The sequence below is a fragment of the Pteropus vampyrus genome, unplaced genomic scaffold, assembly GCF_000151845.1.
Source record: "Pteropus vampyrus isolate Shadow unplaced genomic scaffold, Pvam_2.0 Scaffold571, whole genome shotgun sequence".
Taxonomy (NCBI): Eukaryota; Metazoa; Chordata; class Mammalia; order Chiroptera; family Pteropodidae; genus Pteropus; species Pteropus vampyrus.
This window is the reverse complement of record NW_011889352.1, coordinates 114,595-131,640: the sequence shown is the minus strand read 5'-3', so window position 1 is coordinate 131,640 and position 17,046 is coordinate 114,595. Positions and strand designations below refer to the sequence as shown.

The window sequence follows — 17,046 nt, the reverse complement described above, 5'->3', positions numbered from 1 at the left end:
GATTCCTTTCAGATACTTAAAGGCTCATTTAGCAACATTAACTTGATCATACTCTTACACGTTTAGAATTCTTTATTTGTACAGCATGGTATACCAGCACACAGGCAGAACAAATGCTACAATTAAAAATAATTGTTGTATCTTGAAACAAAGAGATACATAAAAACTTCAGTATAATATATTCAGTTTTGTGAATTGAATACTAAATAAAATCTAAATTCTTAAAATGCATGTCTGTTTTTTCAAATTAGTCCTTTTATATTTTCTACTCATATATTTAAAACTAGATCTCAAAGTTAAATTCACATTTTTTAATATTTTGCCTATGTATTTTAAACAAATCCAAAATTTAGTAGTTACTACAAAAATAAATGTAATCCCCAGGGTTGATCAAAGATTTAATCTGACCAGATGGGGCAAACTTGAGAAAGATTTTGACTTTCCACTCTGTTTTGCAACAAGAAAGGCTGATTTTTCTTTCTTTCTTTCTTTGTTAGAGAAACAGAGATCAGGCCATCCCCAGAGAAATGAGCAGGTGTGGCCATTTATAAGCATGTCTGCTTATATTACAAACCAGCATAAGAAAAGTTTGAAATGGATTGAAAAGATCTGCTAAACAGTTTTAATGTTTTACCCTAAATCCTATTTATTCAGTCAAGAGCTGATCAGGCTGGCAGTAAAATATCTAGTCTACCTAAACCTTTAAAGATCTTGTAATTTTATTTTTTTATTTTCATTTTATCTTCAGTAGCAAGTGAATAGATGCACTTTGGTAATCCTTGCCTCTGGACAAGCACAGAATTTTTTTTTTTTTTTTTTTGTACTTTGTGAATGCTTAATAACAGTCTTACTTCCTGTCTAATGATGAAAGGGTGACAGTCAAGTTCTTTCTCTTAGTTTACTACAAAATTGAGAAATTTCATGGACCATTTTGAGAATAGAACCCTGTGAAATACTAGCAGTACTAAGTAAAGCCCTTTAAAAAAATTTTTTCAGATAACTTAAAATGTATTTCGTGTAATTAATTCATAAAAGTCCAATTACTAAGACTGTGTGAAACGCTGAAGATAACACAAGCACAGGATATTGTGTTATTAAGGTAGGTAAAAGATGTGGAATTATGAGTTTGTTGGAAGAAATAGGGTGCTTTGTTCTGTTATAAACACAAATTTACAAGGAGTAAGGATGCAAACATTAACGCTTACTTCACAAAAATGTGTGTAGACATGTTTCTTAAATAGAAAAACTTTTCAACATATATTTTTCAACTGATTGAATAAAAATATCTAATGTTATGAAAGACACCTTTGGGTGGGTAATGATCTCAGCAGCTACACTGACAGTTTCTCATGTTCTAATTCACCTTCACAAATCCATGGCATCATTTTTTGACTTAAGTAATGTCAGTTGGTGACATTTGCGGCATGTATAAAAAAGACCCCCCATGGCAGCCATTTTTATTTGATTCTTAAGATCCAAAGGCTGCTGAAAGAACAATTGAATAAAGTTGAGGAGTGGAGAAGCTTGATTTTCTTGTTCTCTGTGAAATGAAACTGTAGTCTTTTTCTCCTCCTTAAAAGCAAAAGTCTGCTAGGGGGTTGTAGCTGTGTCAAAGCCGCTGGGATGCCACTGCTGATCACTTTAATTACTACGACTAAGGAGGATAAAATTAAAAGTAGCACCATTGAAGCAGTGGAAGAAAGCTTGCCTAGATGTCGGTGAACTGTGAAATATAAAAATTGCATACCAATACATTTTTATGGAAAGGAAACAAGGAATTACATTACTTATTCTCGAAGAGTTTGTCCTTAAATTGTCGAGTTTTACTAGTGCATCTATCTATGGTAGATTGTAGGCCATTTCAGAACGATAATGAAAATAGTAACTTTGAAGATATGCTGTGAAAGGGCTAAATATTTTTTCAGCTTATGTCCAAAGTGGTTAGTTCTGATCCACTTTCTACATTTGAAATTCTTAAATCTATTGTATTGAAATACGAGCTCTTTGCACTATAACAGGACTTTTGCATTGTCCTGGGGATGTTAGCAAAAAGAGAAGTAAAGCTTAAGTGTACCATGTTCAGCACATTTTTAAAGGATTATACTTTAAGGTTGGGAACCTAAGTTTTAAATGAATATGAGCAAGTCAGTTTCTCTTCTTCTCTCAGCATTCAATAGCTCAAAGGGGAATTTAACCTGTATAAATTAAGGAAAATTCTGTATGCCAGTTTTGTAATAGGATCCGTGCTTTGAAATCAGACAGACACTGCTTTTAATTTTTACTATGCGATTTACAAGATGTGTGAGCTTGGGCAGTGTATTTAAGTGAGATTCAATTTCTATCCAATCAGAGAAATAGTAGTTAACCTTACAGAGTTGTGAGCAGTAAATGAGACAGCATGTGTGAAAATACAGGGCGCAGGCACGTTTACTCAAAAATTTGTTGTAAAAAGATGGTCATGGAGAGGAAGGCCTCCCAAAATACAGCTTCCATCAAACCCTCCAAATAGTACATCCATTTTACAAAATCTAGATTATCCAACATAAGTCAGTCTAACTCTAAATAATACTATATGGAAAAAAGATAAATATCATGAGACCCATCCTTAGAAATAGGAAGCCTAACTACTTCAATTTCTTTAAGTGTATTTAGACTAGGCAGGTAAATGAGAGACATATAGGTTTCCTATGTGTTGAATTTTTCAGTGTACTTTTCTTTGTAAAGATAGCAGCTCTTCGATGTTACCTTACATCTGTATCCCATGAAAAGCGTTTTTAAATTTTTTTCAGCAGAAGTAGTAAACAGATAATTTATTTATACCTGTGTGTCTCCATCTTCTTTTGAATACAGAATAGTTGAAACATAGCAATAACGCATTTCTGTACTTGGGTAGTTAGGCAAACCATCTAAGAAATATTCATTATCTACTTATTTGAGCAGTTTGCGGTGAATGCTATACAAAAAAAATAAATAATCATCGTTCTTACTCTCTGGTCATTTTATTCCTTTGACATAAACAATATCTTTTTTGAGTAAAAGATGATTAGATTTTGTTACTATCTTTTCTTTAACTATCACTGCAAAAACTGACTTTTAATGGAGCTTACATATAAAAATTAAAGTGAAATCGTTTTACTTATAATGAATCTGAAAATTAATACTATCAATTAAATTAAAATTAGTTGCATTATCAATTGCTATAATTACAAGCTTTTCCTTCTGACCTTAACAATTAACTTCTATTTTCTCAGTTGGTTCTTTGTCTTAAGGGAAGTTAAGGGGTGAGAAAACAAACAATGCAGATATGCCATCCCACTGGAGAGCTCTAGGCCCAAGCAGAATTGTCTCTGTGGTGTTAGGACATTAGTAGAAAAGTAAATCAAGTCAATCTGATAGGGAACTAGAATTCTGTCAATCAGGCTCAAGATTTTGTGCTGTGTCCATAAACTTGTTTACTGTAGGGTTTTATGAGTTGTAACCTGCCCTTGCAGTCTGTTAATGAGGCTAAATCTTGCTACTTGAGAATTGAATTACAGCACACCTCTGGGCTAATGGTTATAAACAGAAAGTCCCATTAGGGCTGCATTCTGATTTGTTCATTTGCATTTTTTTCTATTGTATGGAGAACAATGATGGGTAAATAAGTACAAACAAACAATTTACATGGAAATTGATAAAGTGTCCCTAATTAGTATTTAGAGTTGGTTTTATTAATGATTGTCTGCTTTAAATTGCACTCTTGGTAAGCTCTCAGAAACATTTGCAGATGGGAGTATTATTGGGTGAAGGAGGGGGAGGCCAAGGGGAAGGTGGTAGCTTGTGAGAAAAAAAATTAGATTTCCATTTCATATTCAGAAATGTAGAATCATTTATTTCATTTTAACTCAGTTAAGATGACCTAAGACCACTTCATCTTACTCCGAATCACCAAATTCCAGCTCTGTAAGAAGTTATTCTTCACACAGTGAAATTCACTTAAACCTAGTTGCCTGAGGCATATCAAATAATGGTATTTATTAGTGTTCTTAACTTTTCTTAAGTTTGAAAGATGAAAGTTTAGTAAAAGCTCAATTTTCCTCAGTTTATCATATAATTTGATTCTTTTGGGGATCAAATAGTTTCGTGGTTAAGAGCAAGGGCTCTGTAGTGAAATAGACCTCAGCTGGGCTCTGGGCTCACATCAGTTCTAGCTGTGTGACCTTGCAACTCTAAACCTAAATATTTTCATTGGTAAAAATTGGGTTGTGAAAATTAAATGAGACCATGCATATAAAGCAGTTGTCACATAAAAGCTCAGAAAATATCAGCAACCTCACCAAACTCACCATCATCAAGTCACTGTTTCCTTTTATTCCTAGTATATTTTCCAAGTTCAGAAATATTAATAGTGAACTGAGGATTTTGTATATTAGTTTTTGCATCTTCAGTCTCACCCTGCCCAGTGCATGCTACATATAAGCTTTTGTCTTACTACATATAAGCTTTTGTCTCTAAATACTAATAAGTTTTTTCTTGAATGTTAGATCTCTCTTCTGTTGCCCTTACCACAAGTATCACCCAGCCAAGGAAACCTCCCATCTCATCTTTTTCCTTCTTCCTCACAAGATTCTTTTATTAAAATAACTTTTATTACAAGAGTACTATAAGTGTATTATAGAAAATTAGAAAATTTTAAATTAGAAAAAGATAAATGAAGGAAAACAAAAATATCATGTTTCTACACCCAGATATCTCTAACAACTTTGTGAATACCAATATCAAGTCTTTCTCTGTACATACATATTTTTATGTGTATTTATTTTTGCCAAAATATATAAACTATTTTTTTAAGTCAAGTTGCATTTCTTCTCATTTAATACTGTGATTATATTCAGATTTCTCCAGTTGGTTCAACAATGTCCATTACAGCTGGTTTGTCCAAACCAATATCTCACCCGGGACTATATAAGTTGTATGTGGTTAATCCCCTTTGTTGGTGGTGATGGTGATTGGTTAGTAGGTTTTGTTGTGTTTGCTTTCATGACGCTCTCTCATTAAAATGACCATGTCAGTTGTCCTAAATATCCTACCTTCTGGATTTATTTGGTTGCTTCCGTGCTGAGTAATTTATCATGTTTCTCTAACCGCTGTGTTTATGATAAACTGGAAATTATATGTAAAGGCTTAGTGGATTCACTTTAAACATTTGGACTAGTCTCTTGTGGGTGGTGTGTACTTCCTCACCACATCAAAAAACGTATGCTTCACATCAAAAAACATATGACATACAGTTGACCGAACATTAGTGATGCTAAGACTGACCGTTAGATTAGTGATCCCTAATCCCTGATTTGGTTCTGATCTTTCTATTTACAATTAGGTTTTCCCCTTGTAATTAAGAAATAATCTATGTGGTGTTACTTAAGTGTGTGTTCCAATTACCGTTGCTGTGTAACAAACTATCCCAAACTTAATGGTGTAAAAAATTGTTTTTTATGCTCACAGATTCTGAGGGTCAGGACTTCAGACAGGGCACAGTAAGGATGCTTGGTCTCTGTTCTACATTGTCTAGGGCCTCAGCTAGGGAGACTTGAACAGTTAGGGGGTGACTCAAAATGGCTAAAGGCTGAGATCATATGAAGGCTTCTGCATTCACATGTCTGGCCCTTGGGCCAGGAAGACTGAAGGCTGAACTCAGCTGGGACTGTGGACTGGAGCACCTACATGTAGCCTGGGATTCTCACAGCACGACTAGGTTACCAGAGAGTATAAAACACAAGAATTTCAAGAGAACTGGGCAAAAGGGGTGTGGCATTTCCTACCTAGCCTTAGAAATCACCTACAACACTTCTACATTCTACTGATTACATACAAGTCACTAAAGCTGGCATAGGGGGAAAGAATTAAACTCTAGCTCTTGATGAAGGAGTGGTAGGGTCACATTGCAGAGAGTGTGTGGGATGAGAAATTCGGTTGTGGCCATCTTTAGAAAATACAGTCTGCCAGAGTAATCTATGAATATCGTGTTCCCCAGCAGACATTCACCTAAGAGCTCTGATAACAGTTGATAATCCTTGCCAGAATCAATCATTCTTTTATGAATGGCAAAGTTATATTTTTATAGTTTTACTTTTTTGAAATTATTATTATAGCTGGTATTTTGTAAAGTAGAGCTTTTTCTCATTAACTGAGACTATTTAGCTACCCTAAAATTTAGTTCCCACTGAAAAGACAAGATAAGTGTTTGGTTCTTTTACTCTAATTGCTAATTTTCAGGAGTTATTTTGAACGCTGCCTGAAATGAGTTTACACATCCTTAGAAAAACTTTTTGAATATCATAATGAATTGATGGATTTTCATTGATTCAATGTGTGATTTCATTGACTTAATTCATTGTAGTCATTGTTCTTTTTGATACTGGAACTATTTCACTTTATTCACTGGGAGCTTCTATCTTCTCTTTGGGTCCATTTGATATCCTTATTAACCTACCTCCATTAATTTTGACAGCTCTCATTTCTAGACATCTCAGAATTTGTGAAAGAATTGCCTAAGCTTGAGCTCTACCAATCTGGTATTTCCCCCTGCACCTAACAATATTACCTACCAAATTTAATTGACCATTTTTAACATTCAGACTATTAACCTCTGACATTTACTGTAGTCAGTTACTCCCTTTTTTATGAAAGCTTCTTCTACTTTGATTCTCAGGATACATCAGTGTTCTAGTTCTCTTTTTCTCTTATCTGAATGTCGATATTTTCCATGTTTTAATTAGTAGCCCTCCTTTTTCTCTGTAGTACCTCTTCAGGGTACTTTCATATATTCCTGTAACTTCACAGTATGGTCATAGTTAGACTTCACTTCCTAGCATCAATTTCACTTCCCAACTCCCTGCTAACATCTTTCCTCAGATGTCCTCCCAATCAATCAAACCCAGTCTGTCTGACCTTAAACTTCCTCTCCCTCCCTTCTTATAATTCCTCTTAGTTTTTCTATTTCTATTTTTAGTGCCACAGTTCTACTAGTTGCCCAAGTTTAAAACTTCCGAGTCAGCCTTTTTCTTCCCTCCACATCTAATTAATTACCAAGAATTGGTACAGGTATCAATTCTATCTCTAATATATTTCTTACATTTGTCTCTTCTCATTTTTATTGCCACCGTTCTAGCTCTGGATCATATCTTGGACTATTACAATAGCCTTCGAACAAGTCTCTTTCCAGTCCCTCTATGCCAACCTATCTTATGCACTAGCCTAGACCAAAAGATTAAAAAAAAGAAAAAGAAAAAAAAAACCAGACAGACACAAAACCAAATCTTTCATTGGCCCATACTTTCTTTAGAATAAAAATGTTAAACAGGGCCCTACCTACCTAGTTTTATTTTTCTTGCTTTGTCTTTCTGTCACTATTTTTGCCCTATGCTAGGAAAACTACTTTTCCCCCAATATACTTTCCTGCCTCAATATCTTTGTGTTGTTCCTGCCTCCTAGTCTCTCCAACACTGACCCACCTAACTACCAATTCCCATCTTTACCCCCGTGTCCTGTTCATTCTGCAGGCCCAATTCAAAATGATGATGCCATGATGCCTTCCGTTTGTCCCTCAGCCAAGTATGTTCTTTCTTTCTTCTGAACTCTTGCTTCATTTTTATCAAACCTCTTTATTGTGGCTGTTGTATCTTTTCCTCTGTATTATAAGCTTTTGAGAGTATGAATTATAAGTTTTCATACTTGAAATTTCTATAGCAAGTAGCAAGTACCAAGGTATGTACTAAGGATCAGAGATACAAAGATAAATCAGATATAGCTCCTGCCTTCAAGTAGCTCAGTTGTACTGAAAAGGAGCAAATATACAGAGTTATAATTAACTCGACAAATATTATTTTAAATAGTAATCACACACACACACACACACACACACACACACACACACACACACACACACGGTACTATAATAACATAGAAGAAGGAGAACTTTATTCCACCAGTGGGGAGGAGGGAGAGATCATCAAAGGAAGTTTAGTGGATTTGAATTGAATATCGAAGAATGAAAAAGAGTTAAATAAGATGAGAGAAAAACATTCCAGGAAGAAGAAATGACATATTCAAATCATGAAACTACATGATACAAGCAATTCTGTATGTATAAATGTGAGGTTTAATGGAAGTTGGGAGAGGTTAAGAGAAGAAAATACTGCAAAGATGTTGGGGCCAGATTATTTCAGGCTTCGTTTTGTTATAATAATGCCTTATTTTACCTACTTTCCAGTTTACAAAGCAATTGATTATATGCGACTCATAATAACCCTTTTTTGGTTGGCAAAAACTATTTTATTTAATTCTCTGTAGTCTTTGATTATTTTAAATATCAGAAACCACATTAGATTTTACTTTTTCTTCTCAATGTGCATCTGGGGGAAGAGGGAGTAGGAATGCGGATAGTACATCAGTTACCCATTCCAATTTTAAACTAACAATAACAATAACTTACGTAGCCAACATACTATCCCCATGCCTGCTCCAACCCCCTAAAATTACCATTTCCTATATTTGGTCATCATGTTATAGCAGCATTTTCTGCTATCAAAGATGTCTTTTAATCATTACTCTATGCCTTTATTAGAAAACAGCAAGTTAAATTCTATTCTTAAAAAATAAAGTATTAATTGAAATTCTGTTTTCAGTATTATGACTTTTTCTATAAGCCCAATTATTTTATTATTAATAGTTTCTGCTATTGCCAAACATTCTTTATGGGCTACTCTGAATTTTTAACAGGCATTTTAATACAGTAATTTGTAAATTTTTTAAAAAAAATCTGATTCTAGGATGTCTTTTTAAAAATGGTGTGACATCCAACTGATATAGAGCATCCTATTTATAATGTGGGCCAAGCACCATGCTGTAAACCAGTTACTATCATGATGATCAGATTGAAAATGAAATTGCATTTCTGTCAATTACTGAGTTGGCAACTGTTCAATATATCTTAGCAGCAAGATGAAGAGCGACGTCGGCAGCTGAGAGAGAGAGCTCGTCAGCTAATAGCAGAAGCTCGATCTGGAGTGAAGATGTCAGAACTTCCCAGCTATGGTGAAATGGCTGCAGAAAAGTTGAAAGAAAGGTCAAAGGCATCTGGAGGTGAGTTAAAGAATCTTGTATCATATTCTACAGACAACCCAGAAATCTGCAATAGACCTTTTGGAACTTTATATTCTTACTTCAAAATGTTGCATCAAATACATAAAGTTTCTAACCTATTGATATGTTGCAAAAAACCTAAAGGAGGCATAGTAAATCAGAAGATAACTGTTGCTGTTTTCCAAATCTACTTCTTGGCTTAATTTTTAATAACTCAAGAATACTTTCTTAGAATATGATTTAGGAAAAAACTCATAGACTTTGATTTATGATTTCTAAGATACCTCATTAATTGTATTAGCAATGAGTAAAATTCAATCAAGTCCTTAATATCTAGATCAGAAGACTTGTCAGTAGTGAGCTTTGAAAAAATCACAAAAGATTTTCACTTTGAACCAGATCTTTAGAAAGTAGCTCTAACAATGTTCTGGCATTATAGCCAGATATGTAAGAATTTTGAATGAGTCTCATATCTATTTCTTCTTGGTTTCCTTATCCTAAAAGGGTCTTCTTCAGTGTCTGTAGACATTAGTCTAAACTTGATATTGGGACAAGGATGATATACATAATTAAAGAGAATTTTAATTTTGCCTCTTCCTGCTCAATTTAGGCATCTTTAACTTGGAACGTTTTAGATTTTTAAGAGGAGTATATTCAAGAAGCCTGTGGGTTTTAGCTCTGTAACCTATTTATCTACCAAAATATGCCAGATAGTTGTCCTGAGTTAGTCTTAGAATGCTAAGATCATGTGAAGAGTAGGCAAGTGAGGACTCAAATAAGATCTTACTGAACTGAAACACAGGTAAGCTATTTCTAGGTCAGTACGTTTCTCCATAGTAAACTGAAACTTACTACTGTTAGTCCTAATTGATTCCTTATGTTAAAATCATACTATTATAGAGAATTCCAACTAATGCCTATAGCATATAATCTTCCCTCATAAATTTGAAAGCTGTTTTCCCAAACAGCTATATATCTGTCTCTCTGGACCTCTCCAAATGTTTACATATCAGTTAAATCCTTCATTGTACCTTTTTAACTCTTATCATTCAGAATTTTTATTGCAATTTCTATATGCTCTACTACAGTTTTATAGTAAGATCAATAAGTACTCACAGCTACATTTATATAATGCTATGATAATTTGTTTCATTTGTTATGAATAACAAGGTGTTTCTTTGATGTTATAAAAAGTCCAAATATTCTAAGTAAGTCTTCTTTAAAAACCTTTGTCTCCTCATATATCAGAGTAATAGGAAAAAGTTTTATATTCTTGACCCTCCAGATAGACTGTCCTAAAGCCACTAATGCTACCCACCTGTGACATTATAGACCCATAGGAGAACAGTAATAATGCCATAGAGAGGCATACAGTGTCTCTTTTAATTTTGTTCCCCCCAGTAGTGAGCAAGTAACAATGCTAAATGAGTCTGGGAAGGCTAAGATTTAAATATTTTACTTGATGATATGGGATGGGTCAGCTATGTAATTTGTTTCATCTCTGTAATCCAACTCCAGCTGAGCCAGAACTAGACTAAGTAGAGAGATTTTGTTAGTGTTACAGCCCCAAAACTGGATATCTTACTATTTGGTTAGCTAGGGAAAGTTAGCTAGAGAAAGACCTGATTTGAGCATCATTCAATAGTCAACAAAGTAAATAAAGAACAAATGAGGATTGGATCTGCAGAGCTAGCAAAGAAGTACGGACCAGAACAGGGGAGAAGCCAGGTGAAATGAAGATGGGACAAAGTTGAACAGATGATTTATGAGAGCCTGCTGAGGAGCCTAGACTCTGTTCCCTAAGAATAAAGTGACCAAGGTCCATTTCTCTCATAGGACACAGCATACCTAGGATGCTGGAAGCAGCCACCTATCAGATGGTAGGCTCTTAATCAGAGCTAAAGTTGACCTACAATAAGTGGAGCAGGCCTATTTCCTGACCTCAGTGGTGAATATTGCTCTGTCTCTCTAAAGGCATATGGATCAGACTAGATCTGCTCTGGCCTCGAGGTCTAAGCTGAAGCTATTGGAGCTGATAGTTGGGGGAACAGACCTTTAGGACAAGGGAGAAGGTAAAATTCCTGCCTGAAATTTAACTTCATACAGATGGTATTTATCCACTGAGCAGTGCCAACCACTGTGCTAGGACAGGATTTGGCAAATTTCCTAAAAAGGACCAGAGTAAATACTTTAGGCTTTGCAGGTCATATGGTCTCTGTCTTAACTACTTAACTCTGCCCTCGTAGCCTGAGAGCAGCCTCGAACAATATGTAAATTAATGGGCGAGCCTGTTATTTGCCACAGAAATGTGGCGGGCTAGATTTTGCTTGCACAGTACAGTTTAATGACCATTGCATAGCAATTTAAAAATTCACTTGGGTTCACAGAAGTCTAATTCCTAAGTGAAAATGATCCTATAAGGGCGGTAAGTCAAGGAAAAGAATTAACGAATTAATGTCCATTCTTCTACTGTTTGGTGGGAATTATCAGGTCTGAATAAGGAATAGTGTGAAAGGAGATGAGAGAAATAAGTAGAGACTAGCCTATTTGGTTGGCTAGGGAAAGTTAGCTAGAGAAAGACCTGATTTGGAGAACTAGGATAGAAAGATTTTGGAAGCAGTGGTCCAGAGTGACAAAGAAGAGTGCGTAGTCAAGAGCTGGCAATTATAAGGTAGAAGCACAGCCTGGGGAATGTGTTGAACACGATTATTACTCATACTCATTGCCTGAACCCATTTGAAAAGCTTGCTTTTTTCCATTCTCAAGCAGCAACCAGCCTCAATGAAGAAAGGAAACTTAGTATGTTTGAGGTGCGGTATATTCAGCTTCATGGTGTCCACAGAGAATATATGCAAGGTATTTTAAGTCATGGATAACCATATATTCAAGCAACCCACTTGCATCCTATTACAACCAGAAATAGCCTAATATTTGTGAAATAACAGAATCACACCTGTCCAAGGAGCTATAGCTTAGCTTTTACCTATCCTCTTTTTGACATAATTTTAGGATTTACGAGAGAAGCCATTTGATATTTTGGTATACTACACGTTTTTTCAATTTCTGCATTAATTTGTAGTTATACACCTATAATAGCCTAATTTTAAAATTCTCACTCTATGTAACAAACTGGTGGGTTCATTTGTTGTATTGATTGATCTTAGCAAGGTTCAAGTGTTTGGAAACAAACAAAGTTTGGTATTTTCATTTTTAGTTGTGTGGTATTATAGTCAGAGAATATGGCCCGAATTTCTGCTTTAGGAATTGATAAGTTTTTATTTTGGTCAAATGTCCAAAAAAATTCAGAAAACCAAAGTGACAAGCTACAGAATAAATATATACATATGTAAAATATACAAAATATATATCATATAGACTATATAATATATAATAAATAGATGATATGATATAATCTTAGAACAAGATAGACACCTCCTCCAAGTGCCCGTGGACCATTACAAAAATTTAACATTTGGTTTGAGTTAGGTTAGAGTCATTTAACTTTTAAACTGACATTTTTGCCTCTCATTGATTTAGATAAAATAGTGTATTTTGTTTGCATTTCAACGAATAAAGAAAATTTTTTAAAAATTTTGTCTGAGAATATGCCTGCATAATCCTTATATGGCAAATAGATTTATCTAAATTTGTTGAACCAAAATAAAAACTTATAGGTCTTTACTAATTTTTATTTTTGGCTTCTATTAATAATATATTGTGTTTTTTTTAATCTTTTGTATATCTATAGAATATTTTTAATAATAGCCTCAGTTTCTTTTTTTTTAAGTACAGATACTCTTTTTTTATTGTCAATAATATCCTGGTTTTTTTCATTCAATTTATTTATAAAAAAATAAGTGTTACAAGACTGGCCTTACTGCTGTGCTACAGTCACACCACTGAGATCCCCATTTTGCTTATAGTGCTGTGCAATGTCAGCTGGAATGCATTGTCTCATTCCAGTGCATATCCAATCTTTTACCTTTTCATGCATACATTATACCTGCCATACTTGGGAACCAGCTTCTATTGTGTAATGGATCTCTAATTTACTTTCTGCCATGCTCACCTACTGGGTTTTCAGTGGTTAGCCATGAAGATAGATACATATGGATATAGGTATATCTTATATATATAATATGTAGTATCTTAAACATACACACACAGATACATGTGCACTTTAATTCTGCTAGAGTATTTAAAGTATTTCCACAGGTGTTAAGAAATGTGTAACATTAACTGTTGAAAAGAATTCAAGTGTTCATCATAAAACTGAAGTCAATGAATGGAAAGAAAATGAAAATTTATTCTTAAGAAGACCTGAGCTTTATAGGAGATCAATTTTTACTCTTGCCCTCTCAAATAGTAATCCTTTTATCTAAGGTTAGCAATACATTTATAAACATTGAGTTAACCCACTCAGCATTACTGGTGAGTGGTAGTGTAGACAGAGATTTTATTTAGCCAGGAAATAAAATGAATGGCACCTGTTTAACATCATACAGGAATCCAGCACTGTATAGGTGGGTAATGAAAGGAGGTACAATTTTCTACGTATTTCCAGAACCTGAAAGTACCCATATCCGACCACATTTCCAGATTTAAGTATTTCTTTTCATAGCAATGCTATCTTTCACTGGAGAATCAATGTTGACATCTGCCTCAGCCTTCCTCAACCTTCCCCAACCACCTGCTATCCATTCAGTTTTCAAATCATGTCATACCCACTTTCCAATTCTTTTATCCTAAATTAAGCTTTCTATACTGCTTGCCTGGGGGTAACAACAATTTCCAACCTGGATTTCCTGACTCCAGCCTTTCTATACTCCAGCCCAAAACCTAGGTCAGCAGGGTTGTATAACGGATAATGTCACATGGATAATACACCCATGTATATTTCTAGACCACTTTTTTTTTTTCACGTAAGAAGGCATTTCAGAAAGGAAACAAGAGTGATGTTATAGAAATAGTATTGAAGCCACTCTAACTTATCAAAGACATAAGCTTCAGTGCTTGTATTACTAATTATACATATTTCATAACTGATTATAATAAGACACTTATTGTAGAAAACTGCTTAAATACCACTGCTCTTAAATTAAACTGTGCAGTGCTAATCATGTTTAAGCACCAGTGTCTCTCCATTTCTACCAAGTAAAATTTAAAGTTCCCATTCTGCCCTTCAGGGCTCTCTGCAGTTTTACCTTTCAAGTCTTACCTCCCATTATTTCCCTTTAAGTACGCTTGAGCCAAATAGGACTTTACACAATTCTTTGAACATAACCTCCTCTTTCCTGCTTTCATCCCTGTAATGCCCTTCTCCCAATTGTACCTTTTGAAATCCTGTACATTTTTTAAGATCCAGTTTAAAGGTTAGTGCCTCCACAAAACGATTCCTGGTACTATTGGCAAAGAGTAATCTTCATCTTTTGATTTTGCTCTGTACCTAAATTTTACTCCAATAACACCTGTCCTACATAGTATTATAGTGACTTGACTATATACCTTTAAGGTGGAATAAATGTTTTATATATATCTTGCTATCTTCTCAACATCTATCAGTGTGTTGTAAATTTCAGTTGCAGTATACAGTAGAAGTGTTTTGAATAAATGAATAAATGTCAAATTTTATGTTTTCACTCTAGGTTATCATCAGTCATAATCAATAGAGACTGGTTGACAGCAACAAAGTACTACAGTCTTAAAAACTCTTGATACTAAACTATCTCTGATATGGAGTCATATGAGGAAGTGTTCTGAATAGTTATTTGGCATTCAGAAAATATTTGTTAATTCATTTACATTTACTACAAAATTATTTAGAGAATTTTTGAGGATAATGAAGATGAAGATACTGACTTTTATGAAAGTCGTCAAATAGTTGGGCTAAGCACAGTTGATTAGAAAAGATCTCTCAACCAATTGTATTTAAATAGTATAACCAAGTATAATGCCTTAGTGCCTTGAAAGCATTTAGCAACCCTTTTTCCCCTGGGGGCATTTCTCAATCTTTTTTTTCTTTGTTGTGTTTTTCTAAATGGCTTACACAGTACATGGTAAGTCTTCAATAAATAGAAACTATTATTATTAATATTAATGCTCATAGTTAGCATTTACTTAGGAAGCCCAAAATCAAGCACAAAGGTGTACAGGGAAAAGGACAAATATTAAGGATTAAGCCAAAGTTGTAGAATCTTGGAATTTCTCAGTTGTAATACCTCATTATTAATAAAAAATAAATTATAGAACAGTACGGATACTCTTCAACTCCCAGGGCTAGATAGATATTTCTCTAAAAGGTACAGATTGTCAATAATAGAATTTAAAGCTAATCTCTAATATGTAAATCAAATCATTGCTATGCCTTTTCAAATGTATAAATATCAAAATTACTTAACCAATTTTATCACCAGGATTGATTTTTTTTTTTTTTTTTTTTAACTCCTACAGCACCTGGTCTTCCTAGGTGGGCTCCCATTCAAGTACTAACCAGGCCTGACCTTGCTTAGCTTCTGAGATCAGATGAGATTGAGCACATTCAGGATGGCATGGCCGTAGACTATCACCAGGATTTATAAAGGAAAAAATAGTCTATGGTCATGCCACCCTGAACAAGCCCAATCTCGTCTGATCTCAGAAGCTAAGGGTCAGGCTTGTTTAGTACTTGGATGGGAGACCACCTAGGAAGACCAGGTGCTGTAGGCGTAAAAAATAAAAATAAAAATAAAAATATAAGGGATCGTAAGCTGACAAGGTCCTTGCAATCTGTGAGGTCAACCAAAGGTTGCCTCGCTTAAAAAAATATATAAATGAAAAAATATACAATAGAAATCTTTGATGTAAAAAAAAGACTTCATTAATTAATTATGACCTAAAACATTTTAATAAGTATAAAAAAAAGTGTAACTTTCTTATTCCTATGTATTTAATTTTAAATAATAACAGGTTTTTTCCATTTTTAAGTCTTTTGAGATGTACTGTTTTGTTTCTGAACTTTCTTTTACATAAAGGTACTGTATGTTCTACTCTCAATCTTTAAATTTATCTATAGTACTTTTTTGATAATATTCCTTTAATAGCATAAAAGCATTCAAGTCTTCATATAAATAATTTAAATATAGCTACAAGTTTTTAAAGAATGATTTTTTAAAATACGTTTGTGTCTAATAAGTGATCAAATGTGGTTTAGAAATATTATTTGATGACTTTGTTACCAAACCAACTTTATTTTTGTATGCCGTTATTAGAGATTACTAATAGAGTACTTTTTAAAATATAGGAACTCAGTGAGCTCAGTGATTCAAGGATAGAGTGTGGCAAGTAGTCAAAACCTTTGCATCTGCTTTGATGTGACAATTCATCTTTGACATATGAATGTAAAATATAAATGTTAATCTAATAGTGAAAGAGTAATTTAAAACTGATTTTTTTAACTTGCTGATCTGTGTCAGACTTGAATTTGAATAACCCATTAAAATACTGCTTTTTTCCTTAGTGTTTCAGACAAACAAAACAGAAATAATATATAATATACTAACATTATTACTACATGTTCCTACAGATGAAAATGATAATATTGAGATAGATACTAACGAGGAGATTCCTGAAGGCTTTGTTGTAAGAGGTGGAGATGAACTTACTAACTTAGAAAATGACCTTGATACTCCTGGTAATTTCAAATTATAAATATTTTGTGTCCTGCTGCATGACAAACTTTATCATTATATTTTATTGTTATCTCATCAGTGGTGATAACAAGTTATTTTTGTAGTTTTTTACATCTTGCATCCTCACAAATCTAAATCCTTTCCATCAATTTTATGTTATTGTTTTCTTTTAGTTTTATCGAAAATTAGCAATAAAATTGGAATAGCAAACTGTAGTTTGTGTTCTCTTATTACTAAGATTAACTTTTATATTTTA

The 17,046-nt window shown here is 33.9% G+C and overlaps 1 protein-coding gene and 1 pseudogene across 10 annotated transcripts in view; one reads left to right on the top strand and one right to left on the bottom strand.

Annotated features, from left to right (window-relative positions):
• The window catches only part of EHBP1 (EH domain binding protein 1), a 322,192-nt gene that overhangs the window by 254,501 nt on the left and 50,645 nt on the right, over window positions 1-17,046 (top strand). For 5 of the 10 annotated variants that reach the window (XM_011384344.2, XM_023525556.1, XM_011384343.2 and 2 more), the window contains 2 exons: window positions 8,976-9,123; window positions 16,685-16,792. In XM_011384344.2, the coding sequence (XP_011382646.1) occupies window positions 8,976-9,123; window positions 16,685-16,792 (256 nt within the window). The remainder of the gene's footprint in view (window positions 1-8,975; window positions 9,124-16,684; window positions 16,793-17,046) is intronic. The other 5 variants (XM_011384346.2, XM_023525558.1, XM_023525560.1 and 2 more) reach the window with 3 other exon arrangements.
• Window positions 15,565-15,683, bottom strand: LOC111733508 (annotated as a pseudogene).